This window comes from Salmo trutta, chromosome 13, assembly GCF_901001165.1.
Source record: "Salmo trutta chromosome 13, fSalTru1.1, whole genome shotgun sequence".
In the NCBI taxonomy this organism is placed as follows: Eukaryota; Metazoa; Chordata; class Actinopteri; order Salmoniformes; family Salmonidae; genus Salmo; species Salmo trutta.
In genome coordinates this window covers 5,114,785-5,133,782 of record NC_042969.1, presented here as the reverse complement: position 1 = coordinate 5,133,782, position 18,998 = coordinate 5,114,785, and the positions used below count along the sequence as shown (strand labels likewise).

Sequence of the window (18,998 nt, the reverse complement as noted above, 5' to 3'; positions counted from 1 at the left end):
ATAGTATTATCCCGAGGAAACCCCTTTTCATGCTGCAAAGACTCTTGTTATGTTTTATATATGGTTTGAAATGTGACAAGTTGGATCTACAGTATCTCACCGCCAGGCTGACTTTCACTCATCCATCATTCTAGATCAGCTGTCATGAAGCGTGACAAAATATGACAGCGTTGGGGAGTAGTGAACAACTGTATTTTGCAGTAGCTTGGTGGAAGTTAAACACAATTCAAATCTTGGTAGTGTTTTCTGTTTAATTACTTTTTGCCATGTAACGGTATAACTAACTACTGGAACTACACTACTTTTTGGAGCAAAAAGAGAAGAAAATAATGGAGAAAGAGGCAATAATTTCCTTTATTTTTCCGCTTCAGACCTGCCTAATTCTCACTTGAAACCGTTTTTGCAATTTGTAGTCTGACATTTCAGATGTAGATATGATCATTTTTCCCGAGGTAGCTTGTTAACTATATAATTTTTAACAATATTTTTATTAAGGGTAGCTTTTGTTTAGCTCAACTTCTTCTAGTGTGAAGTAATTGGTAGTTTGGTCAACTATGATTTCAGAGTAGCTTCCCCAGCACTGCTGCCTAATGTATCATCATCAAGTATGTCTTGTTCTTTGCAACTTCTGCTATGCTTTCTGGACTCTTACTGAACGAAAAGTGTAAACTACAAAGAATGATCAAAATGTTGGTGATGATTCAACCTCACATGTTGAATTTCAAAAACGTTCTTAAAGCCATCTGTGTATGACAATGTACCAGAAATGTATTTCCATTGACCTCTATCACTTCACAGTACATTACAACACTTGCTATAAGCATTCATAAAAGTGTATCCATCCTTTAAGACAATTTATAACAATTGGCAATCGAACGCATTCATAATACATTAGACACAGTTGGTTCAGAGAAAATGTTATCAAAAAACATAGTATTCTCTGCTTTTCTGAACCACCCCATGACGGACGGTTCGATTCAGGGAGATGGTAATATTAGAGGGGGCTGTAAATCACCACAGTCTTTGATGATTCTCAACACCATCTCTTAAATGTATCATGTCCCGGCAAGAAATCAAACCACCTTTACCTTTCTCTGTAGTTGATGTTCAGGTTTGATGTACTGGAGGAATCGACACTATCTGATTGCGTCAACATAAAGAAGGGTGTCCGTGTCTGAAGATAGAGTGTACCCACCTGCCCCTTCTTCCACTCAGATCTGAAGACACACACACATGCGCATGCACACACACACACATTGAACACACACACAAACACACACGCACACACTATCCCGAGCCTTAACCTTTGAACTAAATTAACTAAATGATTCACATCGTGTTTGGAATGCCACCAGAGTCCGTGTCAAATGAACACACCATTTACAGAAGCCTCTTTTACAATTAACAATTATTTTATTTATTTTACTTAACCTTTATTTAACTAGGCAAGTCTTATTTACAATTAACAATTACACTCGTAAATGAGGGCTGAAATGATCGGTCACATCAAATTTGTATAACTTAACCTGGCAAAACATGAAGAGCGAAGAAATTAGGGTTTCACTGATTGAATTCTCAGCCATGAGTGACTTCTGAGATCTGGCATAGTTTTGAGGACCTCTGAGATGTGGCATAGTTTGAGGACTTCTTGAGATGTGCCATAGTTTGAGGTCAATCGTGTCAATGTCTGATATTCAGAATGAATGATTGCAGCGCTTTTGTAGACAAGACAAAAACGTTAGGCTTAGAATAGCTACTACATATTCTGCATTTAATATCAGTTTGTACTGTATATGTAACTGTGTCACCGTTGCCATATGTTTCAAGGTTTAAGAGAGACCTTAGCATTTTCTGTGAGGAATAACTTATAACCAACATGGCGTTACTCAATCTGTGCAGTGGATGTTTGTGGACAGACTGACATTAAAACACCTGGATAGATGATGGCTCATAGCTTTGTGTCTAGTCCTTAGTGTCATCCGTAATGTAATACTTTTGGTACCTATGGTAACTACCTGAAGCAACTTTCCAATGTATCAACAGGGAATATTTGCATAGTCAAATAAAGCCCAACACATTACAATTTCTCTTTCGTTATGTATTTCACCCACTGTTCATCGATTTATGCTCTCATCCCCCAGCTGAAAGCATTGTTGTTATGTAAAAAAAATATATATAATATATATATATATATATATATATATATATATATATATATATATATATATATATAGTTAAATACCAGAGTTGTTGGCTGTAATCAAATGGGGCACTTTGGATTCAAAAGAGTGAATGCATAAGAATATGAATCAAGCTTGTTTTCTCTCTCACATCAGTCTTATAGAGGCAGGAGAAATCAGAGTGCCACCGGATATATTAATATGAAACTGAGAGCAGTTGAAAGGTTATTTAAACCAGCAGTGGTTGCTTACGTATTCAAATATTTAAATGCATGGCATATAAACCAGTCCTCAGGTATTGCCAAACATAAATTCATTATGCATAAAATGTCTTCCTTTGTCATGAAAGTCACATAAAAGTCCATATCCAACCACACTTTCGGGCCGTAACAGTCAAAGCCGACATTCTACCACGAGCGGAACGTTCCTTTGACCTGGATTATTACATTTCTAAATCGCCTCGCTTTCTGAAGCAAAGACCAACTGAAAAGGGGATAATATTGAAAATAATACATCAAGATGGCTCCTATAGTAAATACCTAGGAGGCTATAGTAAACACAATGTTTAGGTTCTGTTTGTTTACCCTTTCTTCATTCCAGGGAATGGTGTGATGGCATGGCTACTGACATGTGGGAGAGACGTTTACTGTGGCTTTATTGTCCACCCTCGTGTCCTCACCTGTGACAGTTCGCTGCTGTCTACTCTCCCGCTACCATCGGCGTCGAAGCGCTTAAACAGAAGGTCGACCAGCTTCTTTCTGGTGGCCATGTTGTCTTTGTGGCCCCCGCGGTTGCCAGTTTCCATGTATCTCTGGTCATGCAGGTTCAGAATTTTGGTCTTCAACCTCCGGTAGTCACTCAGTCTGCAGTTGTCATCTGAGGAACAACAACAAGAGAGAAGAAGTTAGAATCTAAAATGGCTTAATCATGTGAAGTGAGACTTGCCTAGTTAAATAAAGATTACACATTTCTATTGGGCACAAAATAATCTGAAACACAAGCGAAACAAACAGAAAATGCATCCCCAAAATGTGTAGAGTCACTAGCTTGATGTAGTCATTGTGTGTATAGGACCAAATACTTAACTTTTTACTACTTTAAATACACATAAGTGAATTTGTCCCAATACTTTTGGTCCCCTAAAATGGCGGGGGGGGGGGGGTTTCTAAACGGTTCACCCGATATGGATGAAAATACAGTCTGCACTTTATCCGCATAGTCATTGTATTATTTCAAATCCAAAGTGCTGGAGTACATAGCCAAAACAACCAAACATTTGTACCCCTTCTAAAATAATGGGTACATGACGCCCCTGTGCACACCTGTCTACAGCATATGAGTCTCTGTTCGTGCAGAATATTAAGTTAAACACTTTCAGAACTTGTAGTGTTGTGTGGGTTGGCAATGATGGAAGTTGTGAGCGAATTCATTATCAAACACCAACAGTAAGAGAAAATATGATGATTTGTATTTGCAATCCACCATCAAAGCAGACATCAAAAGAGTCAGCTACATGAAATATTCAGCATTGAAGAGTTACGAGCAAAAATAATGACTGGAACTTGTCATTCCAACGCATGACATATTGTAAAACTTATTTTTCTAATATCTAGAGAAGTGTTAGTGACAGTTCTGTAGTGACAGTTCTGTTGGCTGTTGTGAATTACACCTGAGTAGACTTTGCTTTCTCCAGGCAAAAATAAAATACTAAAGCAGGAAAGAAAGTTTGAGGGAATGTTTTGAGTTGCTCTAGACAGGTGTTCTCGACAGTGGCATAACACAATTAGCGACAGACAGTCTCGTCTCAAGACAAAGCCTCTCCAGGACTGTGGCATCACCTTTTACAGGGTGTGACTGTGCACCATTTTGCCACCAAGCGCTGCACATCATGAAATGGCCTCTGTTTTGACAAGCCTGGGTGACAGAAAAGCTGTCTCAGAAATGGCCGAATGAATAAAAGATAAATGGCTGCTAGCCCTAGCCCAGGGGATATGAAGGTCAGTGTCATCAAACGCCCTGAACACACAGGGACAGACAGACACACACACACACATAAATACATGCACACGCACACACTGCAGGCACGTACTCACACACTCTTACGGACAGACACACGCACACTCTCTCTCTCTCTCTTTCTAGAAAATACACACACACAGGTACGAGTACAATTAGTGAGCATTCATTCAACAGCCTCGGTAGCAAATAACCTATTTTCTAAAACAAACTAAAAAAGATATACTTAAGCTGTCAAGTAGGGAGCTTTGAAAAGAATGGCAGCCACTCATAATGTCTGTCAGCCGAGTATTGTGTCTAGTGCTTCAGCTATGTTGTGAGAAGAGTGCCGTTGTTTACCCCTACCTAAATTCTTTGTGAAACACACAAATGGCTTGATGACTGCATCTCTTCAATACAGTGTGTTCTGAATGGTTGGGAATCTGTCTTGAATGGAAACACCCCTACAATCAAACAACTTGAACAACACCTGCAACAATCAAATTGTTCATGTTCGCTACAACAACAAGCAAACTTTACGAGGGTCGAAATATTGGATAAAGTCATTCAGTTTCAATTTCAACCAAGGCTTTCTGAAACATCTCTTCAGCAATGCATTCGGAACTGCAAAAAGACTCCTGGAGAGACTTAACTAGGTTGTAATAGACCCATCAGCGAGACACACTCCCCCTGGAGTGCCTCTGTATAACGCAAACTCCGGCAACATTGTTCATGTCGGAAACGTATGACCACTCCTCGAGGCCCGAGAGACTCCATGTAAAGCAGTCGCCATGGCTGACTGGCCCTTCTGATGGGGGATTTTTTCACCGCCGCCACGGACTCCCATTCAGACATTGTTTTAAAAAATAATATTCTGGTCACGTCAGGCGGGTGTGACGCTAAGTAGCTCGCTAAGCACGAAAGACCCGTTGCGTGTTATTAATTGTAATGGACTGGTGAAATCATTTGCAGGTCAGCTCCCCATTCGAGGATGAGAATATATGGGCGAGCAGACGCACGCATATTGGCCAGAAGGGGTTGAATGATACGATTTGGATCCATCACGAGAGCCCCACACCACAGAGGTATTACTGTTGACAGCAGAGTGAAATATAGCAATCAAACAGAGTAATTGTTCACAACACTCGTGGTCCTAATGCGGAATCATGGAATCATGCCTTGTGCAATGGCTTTGCTGCACGGCGAATCAGAAGGATTTCATATTTCTTTGTTCTGTCAAGTCATCCTTGTTTTTCATTCCCGCAATGATAGATTAAAAGAGCCTCCCAGTGAAAACGATAAGATGGAGAAGAGACGCAATGTCATTTTATCTGCGAGCGGTTAAGATCAATCAATTCAAATTAAATCCTTTTTAAACTAATGCTGTACAGCTCTCTGGAGAATATATGATAGATGACCATTTTATGGTCCATTCACGGCTTTAGTCTCTTGCCTCCTCATATTTGATTTGAAACTAATACATTTATTCATGTTATTCCAATTGACATGTTTGAATTGTCAATACATCAATTATACAAACAAACAAAAATATAAATGCAATTTGCAACAATTTCAAATATTATAGTTACAGTTCATAAATGGAAATCAGTCAATTGAATTAAAGTCATTGGGCCCTAATCTATGGATTTCACATGAATGGGCAGGGGCATAGCCATAGGTGGGCCTAGGAGGGCATAGGTCCACCCACAGCCAATTAGAATGAGTTTTTCCACACAAAGGTCTTTATTAGAGACAAAAATCTGCCTTACAACCCCCCCCCCCCCCCCCCCCCCCCAGGCAATCCCGCAGGTGAAGAAGCCGGAAGCCGCATCTTTGGTAATGTGTTGTGTGACAAAACTGCACATTTTAGAGTGGTCTTTTCTTGTCCCCAGCACAAGGTGCACCTGTGTAAAGATCATGCTGTTTAATCAGCTTTTTGATATGCCACAACCGTCAGTTGGATGGATTATCTTGGAAAAGGAGAAATGCTCACTTACAGAGATGTAAACAAATTTGTGCACAACATTTTACAGAAATAAGCTTTTCGTGCCTATGGAAATGTCTGGGATCTTTTATTTCAGCTCATTAACAATGGGACCAACACTTTACATATTGCGTTTATATTTTTGTTCAGTATAGTTTACATTTTGGCCAAAATCAAGTGGCAAAGCATTGCAATAATCTATAATTACTTCCCCACATCCTGACTTAACAATATTACATAGAGTTACACATTACACATTATAATCACATGTGATCAATAACAACGATCCATGGATTACAGTGTACACTGCCTTTTAACATGCCTCTTTAGCATATTTCCACTACACATTTTGTACACAGAAAAAAACATTTTCAAAGTCAATTTGTACAGTAAAAAATTCAGTGCTCATTTAGGACCCCCCCTCCCCCGGTCCATATAATCATATTCATTATGATAAAACATGTGAAACTGATTATAGAGCAGCACTTCTACACTAGGACGTGTTATGAATATGGGCCCTGGTCCTCTAGGTCCATCGTGTATGTTGGTTTTCATCCTTGCCTTTAAGACACTGTATTATACACGGGTAACCAAATGTGTGAAACCTATGTCTAATTGGTAACATAAGCAGATCAAGCTAGAGGGACATAAAAGTCAGCAGTACTATGGCCCTTGAGGATTGAGCCTTTGCAGCCTTGAATCCAAACTGACATGATCCCTTTTACCATTGTTTTGGAGAATATCACTTTAAATTCTAGCCAAGGGGTTTTAGCACCCCTCTTATAGATCTATCAGCCATTATTCCAAAGCATAAACAGGATATTATGTATGTACGGGGAAGAGTTGCAATGAGACAGTTCATTAAGGTAGATTAAACATCCACTTCGCCACAAACCACAGTTCACTGTTAAAGGGACGGTGAATGCCGCTGAACCCTGTCCCCTGCTCAAAAAGTATTGCTGTTTTATTTATGCAGAGAAAGAGGAAAGAGGCTGCTCAGCGGAATAGCTTGTGTCACATACCCCCCTTCCACGTTCCCCCCATCCGCCAGGTACCGCCTCCGCCCCACCATACATCAAACCGCCGCGGCGTGACAACTCGGCTACCCAAATCAAAGGTCACTGATTGCTATCTTAAAGACCAACTAGAGGTGTCATTGGTGTAACACCTGACTGGATCCGAAATGGATCTCTGGGCGGTGGGCCGCAAACTCCCCACAGCTGCTCTGCCAGCCGGGGGACTGCATGACTGCAGCCGTGGCCAGCCCACTACCGATTTGCTGTTTCTCTGAGATGCAGTCAATGCATTGAATAAGACTCTGTATATTCCTATAGACATTCTACACTGAATTGGACATAGGACATTCTCATTCTTGCAACCTAGCTAGCTTTCAGAGTCCAGATCAAATTAAACGATCCGTTGCAACCTGTGATTTTGCCAGCTATAATAGCGGTGTAGTTGATACCTCACTCAGCTCAAGGTGAAAAATATTCTTATTCTGTCTGTAGCTCTTCTCTTCACTCAGTCTCTGTCTGTCTCTGTCTCTTTACCGCCTTACTGCTACCGCCCAGTGTGTATTGGCACCCCCAGTTGCACCTCTAATTTGCTTTTCTCACTCCTGTGAGCTGGGCTCACTGTTTCTCTCCATTCCTTTATCTTCAATCACACACACACACACACACACACACACACACACACACACACACACACACACACACACACACACACACACACACACGCACACAAGCGCACGCTCGTGCACACACACACCCCAACCTTTGAGGAGATCATTATTTGCCAGGAGTCTTTTTATTTTTTTTTATTTTTTATTTCACCTTTATTTAACCAGGTAGGCAAGTTGAGAACAAGTTCTCATTTACAATTGCGACCTGGCCAAGATAAAGCAAAGCAGTTCGACAACATACAAAAACACAGAGTTACACATGGAGTAAAACAACATACAATCAATGATGCAGTAGAAAAAAATAAGACTACATACAATGTGAGCAAATGATGTGAGATAATGGAGGTAAAGGCAAAAAAATGCCATGGTGGCAAAGTAAATAAAGTATGGCAAGAAAAAACACTGGAATGGTAGATTTGTAGTTTGAAGAAAGTTAAAAGTTAAAATATAAATAATATGGTGCAAAGGAGCAAAATAAATTAAATAAATAAATACAGTAGGGGAAAAGGTAGTAGTTTGGTCTTGAATCTACTCATTCTCTAAGAGCTACCTTTAGAGAGCCAGTACCATAGAGATCCTATTAAATTATTGTTAGTACTCTAATTCCTAATTCTATGGCCAATACACTCCCTCCCTAATTAGCTCAACTCAGCTCTTATGCATTTTAGTGTACCTCACCTTTTAAAAAACTGTTCCAATTATGTATCCGCTACGGGATTCACATTCCATTGGATCTCTTTGAAAACATTATGTTTGCATCTGTGCTATTGAAATACATTCACATTCCATCGTTATTCCACAATTTAGAAGACCAAACACATTTCTATCATAACCCCCATACCAGTGGTGGTCCGTGCCGTTTAAGACAAGGGAGGATATTTTTTTTTATTGCTATTGCTATTACAGCAGATTACATGACTGGCATTCATATTCCATTCACCAAGCTCAATGTAACATGGATAGGTGTAGGCTACTACATGATACTCAAATTTTACCTGTACCCATCATGAGGTTGCTACTACCTAGCCTATGAATGAAAGTTTACAACGTAAACTGATCTACGCACAAGACGAGAGACAGACAGGTCACATTCAATACCGTGTTGCACACTCTTGCCTGCATTCAGCTGATCTACGGTATAATCATTAGTTCAACAGTTACAAACGAGAGTTTCTGTTGGACAAATTAAGGTATGTCTATCCCTGTTTCGTTGCGATTGGTTCTGTTTAAGATATATATATATATATATATATATATATATATATATATATATATATATTTATTGATTTTTTAATCGGAACAATGAATACACACACCTCTGATCACACGCAAACACAGTACACATTCATAGCAGCCACATACAAACAGCTCATTGTATATATAATTCCTTCTCGCATCTATCTTATGGACTTCAGTGCACAACACATCAGCTGTCTGTGACCAGGCGAAAAAACATTTCCAAGCAAAACCTTCATATCATGACCGCTACCTGCTACACACAGCCTACATCGTTGTCACCATATTAGCTAACGTCAAGTCAACATAGCTACTAGAACTAACGCATTAGTAAACCCACTACAATCATGTAGTACAGTGTACCGTCAGCAGCAAGCAGTTTAGCAGTTACACTGGTGGGCCCCAGTGGCAATAAATTAATAAAACCAAAAGCTAACCTTGACTTCCAGTGTTGGATAACCATAGTCAGCTAGCTAACATAGCGTCCTTCTCTGTTTGAGCTGGGTGTTTGAGAAGACCAAACTAGCTAGCTGCGTTCCATGGTAGCTAAGTACGTGAAAGAGAAAGTGAACAAAAATATATACTACGAAATATAGCTAGCTCTCTCTCGCTTCTCCTTAATTTTGGCAGAAATTAATTTGTTCAAAACTGTTCAACTGTTGTCTTTCTCTCTTTTTGAGGCAACTACTCACCACATTTTATGCAGTGTTAGCCAGCTGTAGCTTATGCTTTCAGTAATAGATTCATTCTCTGATCCTATGATTGGGTGGACAACATGTCAGTTCATGCTGCAAGAGCTTTGATAGATTGGCAGGCATAACAGTACATTCAGAAAGTATTCAGTCGCGCTTGACTTTTTCCACATTTTGTTACATCACAGCCTTATTCTACAATGTATTAAATAGTTTTTTCACCCTCATCAATCTACACACAATACCCCATAATGAAAAAAAAATGTTTTTTAGGAATGCTTGCAAATTTATAGAACATATCAAATTGAAATATCACATTTACATACAGTACCAGTCAAAGGTTTGGACACACCTACTCATTCTAGGGTTGCACTATTTTCTACATTGTTGAATAATAGTGAAGACATCAAAACTATGAAATAACACATATGGAACCATGTATTAACCTAAAAAGTGTTAAACAAATCGAAATATATTTTATATTTGAGATTCTTCAAAGTAGCCACCCTTTGCATTGATGACAGCTTTGCACACTCTTGGCATTCTCTCGTACCAAAATGTGGCAAAAGTAATGGGGTCTGAATACTTTCCGAATGCATTGTACGTAAATAACAAAAACAAGAAAATGACGTTGTTTGGATTGCTTAATATAATGAATTTGAATTAATTTATACTTTTACTTTTGTACTTAAGTATATTCAAATAAAAAAATCTAATAAAATTTTATCTGTCACATGCGTCGAATTCAATTTAACCTTACAATGTTATGCTTACTTACAAGCCCTTAAAACCTCTTACATCTACACGTTCCGCTAGCGGAACGTCTGCTCCAATATCCAATGATGGGCGGGGCGCGAAATACAAACTCCTCTAAAATCCGAAAACTTCAATTTTTCAAACATATGACTATTTTACAGCTATTTAAAGACAAGACTCTCCTTTATCTAACCACACTGTCCGATTTCAAAAAGGCTTTACAGCGAAAGCAAAACATTAGATTATGTCAGCAGAGTACCCAGCCAGAAATAATCAGACACCCATTTTTCAAGCTAGCATATCATGTCACATAAACCCAAACCATAGCTAAATGCAGCACTAACCTTTTATGATCTTCATCAGATGACACACCTAGGACATTATGTTATACAATACATGCATGTCTGTTCAATCAAGTTCATATTTATATCAAAAACCAGCTTTTTACATTAGCATGTGACGTTCAGAACTAGCATTCCCACCAAACACTTCCGGTGATTTTACTAAATTACTCACGATAAACGTTCACAAAAAGCATAACAATTATTTTAAGAATTATAGATACAGAACTCCTCTATGCACTCGATATGTCCGATTTTAAAATAGCTTTTCGGATGAAGCACATTTTGCAATAATCTAAGTACATAGCCCAGCCATCACGGGCTAGCTATTTAGACACCCAACCAGTTTAGCCTTCACCAAAATCACATTTCCTATAAGAAAAATGTTCTTACCTTGCTTGTTCTTCGTCAGAATGCAGTCCCAGGACTTCTACTTCAATAACAAATGTAGGTTTGGTCCCAAATAATCCATCGTTATGTTCCATCAAGACGTTTTGTTAGTGCGTTCTAGACACTATCCCAACGCTAAATCTCGGCCACGAGCATGACGCAGAATGTGACAAAAAAATTCTAAATATTCCATTACCGTACTTCGAAGCATGTCAACCGCTGTTTAAAACCAATTTTTATGCAATTTATCTCGTAGAAAAGCGATAATATTCCGACCGGGAATCTGCCTGTCTGTATACTGAGGGAAAAACCGAAAGCCGGGGGCGGGGCGGGTCGCGAGCGTAAGGCTTAGTCCACTGAGTGACCACTTAGCTTTTGCTCTCCTTTGTTTCAGCCAGGGCTTTGAATTACGTCATTCCTGTTTTTCCCGGGCTCTGAGACTCCATTGGAGACGTGCGAAGTGTCACGTAACAGCAGAGATCTTTAGTTTTTGGGAGAGATGTCAAACAAAGAAAATAAAAGGTCTGACAGGGTACTTCCTGAACAGAAGCATCTCAGGTTTTTGCCTGCCATAGGAGTTCTGTTATACTCACAGACACCATTCAAACAGTTTCAGAAACTGTGGAGTGTTTTCTCTGCAAAGCTAATAATTATATGCATATTCTAGTTTCTGGGCAGGACTAATAATCAGATTAAATCGGGTCCGTTTTTTATCCAGCCGTGAAAATACTGCCCCCTAGCCATAAGAGGTTATTAACCAGCAAGCAGTTTTAAGAAAATACAAAAAAAAGTAAGAGACAAGAATTAAAATAATTAAAGAGCAGCAGTAAATAACAATAGCGGGGCTATTTACAGGGGGTATCAGCACAGAGTCAATTTGCGGGGGCAACGGTGTCGAGGTAATTCAGGTAATATGCAATACAAAAAGTCTGGGTAGCCATTTGATTACATGTTCAGGAGTCTTATGGCTTGGGGGTAGAAGCTGTTTAGAAACCTCTTGGACCTAGACTTGGTGCTCCGGTACCGCTTGCCGTGCAGAGAGAACAGTCTATGACTAGGGTGGCTGGAGTCTTTGACAATTTTTAGGGCCTTCTTCTGACACCGCCTGGTATTAAGGTCCTGGATGGCAGGAAGCTTGGCCCCATGATGGACTGGCCGTACACACTACCCTCTGTAGTGCCTTGCGGTTGGAGGCCGAGCAGTTGCCATACCAGGCAGTGATGCAACCCATCACAATGCTCTCGATGGTGCAGATGTGGTGTACTCCTCTATGCCATCGGAAGAATCCCGAAATATATTCCAGTCTGTGCTAACAAAACAGTCCTGTAGTTTAGCATCTGCGTCATCTGATCACTTTTTTAGACCGAGTCACTTGTGCCTTCTGCTTTCATTTTTGCTTGCAAGCAGGAATCAGGAGGACAGAATTATGGCCAGATTTGCCAAATGGAGGGTGAGGGAGAGCTTTGTACGCGCTTCTGTGTGTGGAGTAATGGTGGTCTAGAGTTTTTTTCTCTCTCTGGTTGCACATGTAACATGCTGATAGAAATGAGGTAAAACAGATTTAAGTTTCCCTTAATTAAAGTCCCCGGCCACTAGGAGCGCCACCTCTGGATGAGCGTTTTCCTGTTTTCTTATGGCTTTATACAGCTCGTTGAGTGCGGTTTTAGTGCCAGCATCGATCTGTGTTGGTATATAGACAGCTACGAAAAATACAGATGAAAACTCTCTAGGTAGATAGTGTGGTCCACAGCTTATCACCTCAGGCAAGCAAAACCTCGAGACTTCCTTAGATATCGTGCACCAGCTGTTGTTTACAAATAGTCATTGGCTCCCGCCCCGTGTCTTACCAGAGGCTGCTGTTCTATCCTGCAGATAGAGTGTATAACCCATTAATGTCGTCGTTCAGCCACAACTCGGTAAAACATAAGATATTACAGTTTTTAATGTCCCGTTGGTAGGACATACTGTACGTGCTTTCAGTTCGTCCCATTTCTTTTCCAGCGATTGAACGTTAGCTAACAGTACGGATGGCAAAGGCAGATTAGCCACTCATCACCTGATCCTCACAAGGCACAAAATATTTGAGCAATTACATTTCATTTTATATGTAAGAATATTTTAAACCAAATACTTTTACTCAAGTAGTATTTTACTGGGTGATTTTCACTTTAACTTGAGTCATTTCCTATGAAGGTATCTTTACTTTTACTCAAGTACGACATTGGGTACTTTTTCCACCACTGTTTACTATAGTTTTATCTAAAAAGGTAACATTTTTTAATTTGGTATTTTATTAGGATCCCCATTAGCTGTTGCAACAGCAGCAGCTACTCTTCCTGGGGTCCACACGAAACATGAAACATAACACAGAATGACATAATACAGAACATCATTAGACAAGAACAGCTCAAGGACAGAACTACATTCATTAATGTTTCACTATTTAGATTTTTTATAAATTCCCTGAGGAGGATGGTCCTCCCTTTCCTCCTCTGAGGAGACTCCACTGCCCCATACTCCATTGACAGCATGTTTCAACATTGCCATCTCTGCATCAATCCACTCTAATTGTTTATCAAACACACATACAACAAGCCCAGCAAAGGAAGTAGGGATTCCTTCCTTTAGATCTGCCAGTCTTAACTAGTTCAGAACGCCAAGTGCTGCCTCGTGGCTGCTGTATCTCTCTAGGCAGTGTGTGTTTGAGAGGGCCGAGAGTGTGGTGTTGTGTATGATTCCGTTTACAGGCACAGGCTGATCCCCCTGGTGTTCATTAGGTACAGCTAAACTCCTTTGGTGGCGAGGTTTGTTGACATGATGGAGGACAACCAACCTCAAGGCTCAGGAAGAAGATCTAGAGCTATAACACAGTTATCCCACAGATAAAATCAGCACCAGCGATCCATATCTATATACGGACTACTGGAAAGATGGTAGGGGGTAGGGGGGATAACAAGACCACAACTCTGTGGATCAGCCAAGCCCCGCCCCACCCCCCAAAAAACAATGTATTCTATTATATTCAAATGTATTCTACAGTGACTGGTGAAATGTAGTTATTTTAACTGTGCAACTGTCAGGGAACACTCAGACCACAGAAACCCTTGCACACAAAGAGATATTCATGGACACACATTTTCTGATAACCAGACAAATACCAGGGTTCTTACACATTGCACAATCTTTCTTTTTCAAACACAAATATGAACATAGCCTCTCCGTCCTCTGATGGCTCGCAGTACACATCGGATTACAGCTCCTACGAAGAGATCTTCTATGAGACTACTATCAATCCCCAATAGGGTCACAGACAGGGCACAGTACAGTACAGCACACCAACAACCATATCACCTTTTGAACCCAACCAGGGAACTACAGACATGATTCAAATAAAGATTATACAGTACTCTCTTGTGGCTCCGTATTGATCGAGATGAAGGCTATCAAGGGTTACAAATATCAGTTCTCAAGGGAATTGTGAGTTTATATAGAGAATTCAACGATTATCAAACAGTGACTCAACAGTGGTGTTAAATACAGTGAAGACAAGATCTGTATGAAGGAATATGTTTGAAACAGTTCCAATTCAACAATATTCAAAGTTCAAGTTCGTTGCGGTACAACCCTGTTCACCTTGGACATAACCCTCTCGAGGGCTTTAAGAGTAAAAACACGTAACACATTGGCTTGGGTCTTATGGGTCAGCCAATATTTATTCTGTGTCCAAAATGTGCATTGCTCTTACTGATGGTTTGTGTGAAATCTGACTTGCCTTGATATATGATGTAATCTGCGGTATTGGCAGTCCGCTCAGTCATTTTCGCACAGACAGTCTTGGCAGGGCCCTCATTCAAACTGATAGAGGAGTCGGGGGGGGGGGGAATCTTCGACCAAAGTCTCACAGGAGCGGCCCTTATGTACAGATCCAGGATCAGATGGTATTTGATCCTGATTTTTCTATATTTAAAAGGGATCTTCAACTTTTCTTTCCTCAAAGTTTTTTTTCTTATTGAGGGCGATTACAGTAGCAAATCAAAGGGCTTGTGCTGCGCTCTATACGATATCGATCAGAGTTTCTTTCACAGTGCCTTGAAATAAATATCCTGGTAGAGGAAGTAGCCATTGTCCACAAATTAAATGCATTTCTCTGTGTCATCAAGCTGGGGGTAGATGGACTGTACATAGTTTGAGGTTCGTGCTTTTGTACTACAACACATTTCTGCAGAATAAAACGCTCTTAACTCCACTCAGACACACCACTCTGTCTCTCGCTTTCCTTTTCTCTCTCACTCAACTCAAGACAGAGCTTCAAGCAATCTTGGCAGCAATTGTTTGGTTTATTTCTCCAAATTGTTCAGTGAGGATAAAATCAAGAAAAGGAGGGGGATAGAGGAAGAGAGAAACAGAGCGCTGTAAACTATTTTTGCAATTGAAGCTGATAAATTGGTGAGAATACCTCTGCAGGTATTTCAAAGGAAATGTGTTAAGATGGGTTGACACATGGTGAGAATACCTCTGCAGGTATTCTCACCACGGACAAATAAAAAGGACATTTGGACAATTGTGTTTGTTCCTAGTTTGGCAAAGCAATATCATTTTGTACCAAAAAATATATATCAAAAGTACCAATGATATGATTTTTCCATGACACTTACTTGTTAATGACATTTCGCAGATATACTTACTGTACAGTAGCCCTTCATTCTCTAATCAATTACCACATACATACCAGCAAAGCATAAATTAAATGAATACCCTTCCTTGCCTTTCAAAATGATTCATAAAAAAAATCACCTGTTTCAGCATTATTTTTCAGTGAACATCAGATAATGACATTTCCATTCTGTCAACATATTATTCGGCACATCAGAGGGCCACAACATCAAAAGAAGTCTAAATGGCAAATTTGGCATATTATTGTTTTGTGTCTGCCCTCCAACTTTCTACACGCATGTTTGATGGAATAATTGCCCATTTTAGGTACAAAATGAACATGAAAAGAATAAGGGCAGGCTTTGATGCTTAGCCTGCTATAAAGACACGCACCAATCAAAGACTAATGGTTATTTGTTTGTCTTAGAGTGAAACCAGCGGGGCTTCTGTCATATTTGACTTCGCTAGTACAATAAGCATGCATTGACACGCGGGTGTATATGCAGCCCACGCTTTTAATATGCATTTACAATTGATGTGGCGTGCTTCTGTGAGGTGGTTTCTAAACGTTGGAGAGCGGCCTAGCCTGGTTAGATGGCCTGCTGGAGAGCATAAACGGAAGGAGATAGATGGTGCGTAAACAAGGCCAGAACCTCTGAAGTGAAATGTTCGTCCTTATTGCTTTTCATCTCACACGGAATACCCTGAATCATCTGACTGTGTGTTTTATGATTTTATTTGGGCCCTGTGATGTGTTGATTGAGTCCTCGCACCTCGATGTGTGGATCTGTAGAGTTCTTAATAGCTAAGGGTAAAACATGTTTTTCCCAACCTCAATCTAGCAATATGTTTTATCACAATGGGAATACAACTGTGATTGCCCTGTGGTTAAAGTGGTGAAAGTGTGGGTACACTCTGATGCAGCAGTCCTCCGAAATACCCACTTGAAGACTTCTGGTTGAACAGTAGAGCTTGGGTAGCACTGTACCTAACATCTTAAGGACTTTAAGCAATGCTATTAAATATTTGAGTGCTTTTCAAAGTCTCAAACTCTCCCGGTCCAATTCCATTCAATTCAATTCAACACAACAACACAACAATGAGACCTTCAGCTGTTCAAGACGAATCTGTTATCACTCTCTCCATAGCCGATGTAAGACCTTTAAACAGATTAACATTCACAAGGCTGCAGGGCGGCAGATGGTTTACTAGGATGCATACTCAGAGCATGCGCTGATCAGCTGGCAAGTGGACCCAATCCAATTCGCATACCGCCCCAAAAGATCCACAGATGATGCAGTCTCTATTGTATTTCACACTGCCCTCTCCAAGCTGGACAAGTGGAACACCTATGTGAGAATGCTGTTCATTGACTACAGCTCAGGGTTCAACACCATGGTGCCCTCCAACCTTGTCACTAAGCTAAGGACCCTGGAACTGAACCTCTCTATGCAACTAGATCCTGGACTTCCTGAAGTGCTGCCCCAGGTGGTGAGGGTAGGCAATAACAAATCCGACACTCTGACCCTCAACACAGGGCACTCTCTGGGGTGCATGCTTAGTCCCCTTCTGTGCTCCCTGTTCACCAACGACTCCAACACTATCATTACGTTTGCTGACGACACGACGGTGATAGGCCTGATCACCGAAGACGATGAGACAGCCATAGGGAAGAGGTCAGAGACCTGGCAGTGTGGTGCCAGGACAACAACCTCTACAGGAGGGCCGAGCACCCCCCCATTCACATCGACGGGCTATAGTGGAGCGGGTTGAGAGCGTCAATTTCCTCTGTGTCCACATCACTGAGGATCTATCATGGCCCACACACACCGATACAGTAGTGATGAGGGCACGACAATGGCTCTTCCCCCTCAGAAGGCTGAAAAGTTTTGGCAAAAAGTTCTACAGCTGCACCATTGAGAGCATCTTGTCTGGCTGCATCACTGCTTGGTATGTCACACTACATTCCAAAAGAAAAGGCTGGCAAATAAAAAAACAAACATCCTATGAAACACTCCTCTTCCCCGTTCCTAAGTGAAGTTATTATATTGCCTGTGGGTAGGCTACCTTTCAAAGAACGTTGCTGAACAGTGAGTTTTTACTTCTAAGAATTGAAGAATATAAAAAGAGGGGATATCGTACTGACTCTGTCAAAGCTGGTAATCTTCCTGGAAGTGTATGGCAGGCTTTGGCATGGACTGAGGGGGAAGCGCATGTCTCAGGGACCTTAGCCTCGCTTTATGGTTGGGAAAGTGATGGATTGTCGACTCAACCTTACACTCCACTAGCATGTCTAGGGCAGAGTAGCGGAGGTGGTTAAGTGGATTAAACTCACCGTCACATGATGGCTAACCTTGACTGAGACCTAAAGAAGCATTATCCTAAAGAAACATATCAGCTCCCCAAGCTAATTCCTATAGTTTAACTCAGTGGAATAACAGTCTGGAGACATGCATATGACCCAGGTCCGATACCGACAGGTAGTTGGTAACTCTTCAGTACATGAACGTGACCTCAGAGGACTAGACAAAGAAAAATGTGATCATTTGAATGCAAATTTCTCTTAGTATATACATTTTCGACAAATGGGCCATTCTCTGTCCCCAAAGCTATGCAATAAATCTGCAACGTCCTCCTACAGCATCTGTCTTTATTTTGCCATAATAAAAAAGGCTGGCTATGCCATCCAGTGATATGCCTATCATTATGCGCTGTTGGGATCTCAGAAAAAGCCAAATGAAGAGCAATAAAAGACAAGAACATCTATACTGAACTTGGTAGCTCCATTCCAACACACAGAATATTGATCTTAGAGTCCGAGTAGTAGAAATGGGATCATGTCCCTCGATGTTACCTAGGTTACTCTTTAAATCTATTATCATGGCAACAAAAAAAATCCCTGTTTGGGAAGCTCACCTGAATACTCTTTACGACTAAATTACATGTACAACTTTTCAACACTACTGATCTTCCTCCTGTTAACAGCAATTCAGAACCTACTAAAAGTCCAGTGTCTGGTCTTCCATTACTCACTGCATAAATTCCCTCATAGATGTTCCTGTGACTTTGAACCATACTAAATGCTCA

The 18,998-nt window shown here is 40.6% G+C and overlaps 1 protein-coding gene across 5 annotated transcripts in view; it reads right to left on the bottom strand.

The window, feature by feature from the left end:
• The window catches only part of LOC115205099 (follistatin-related protein 5), a 156,717-nt gene that overhangs the window by 68,840 nt on the left and 68,879 nt on the right, over positions 1–18,998 (bottom strand). For all 5 annotated transcript variants that reach the window (XM_029770730.1, XM_029770732.1, XM_029770733.1 and 2 more), the window contains exon 5: positions 2,860–3,056. In XM_029770730.1, coding sequence (XP_029626590.1) covers positions 2,860–3,056 — 197 coding nt within the window. The remainder of the gene's footprint in view (positions 1–2,859; positions 3,057–18,998) is intronic.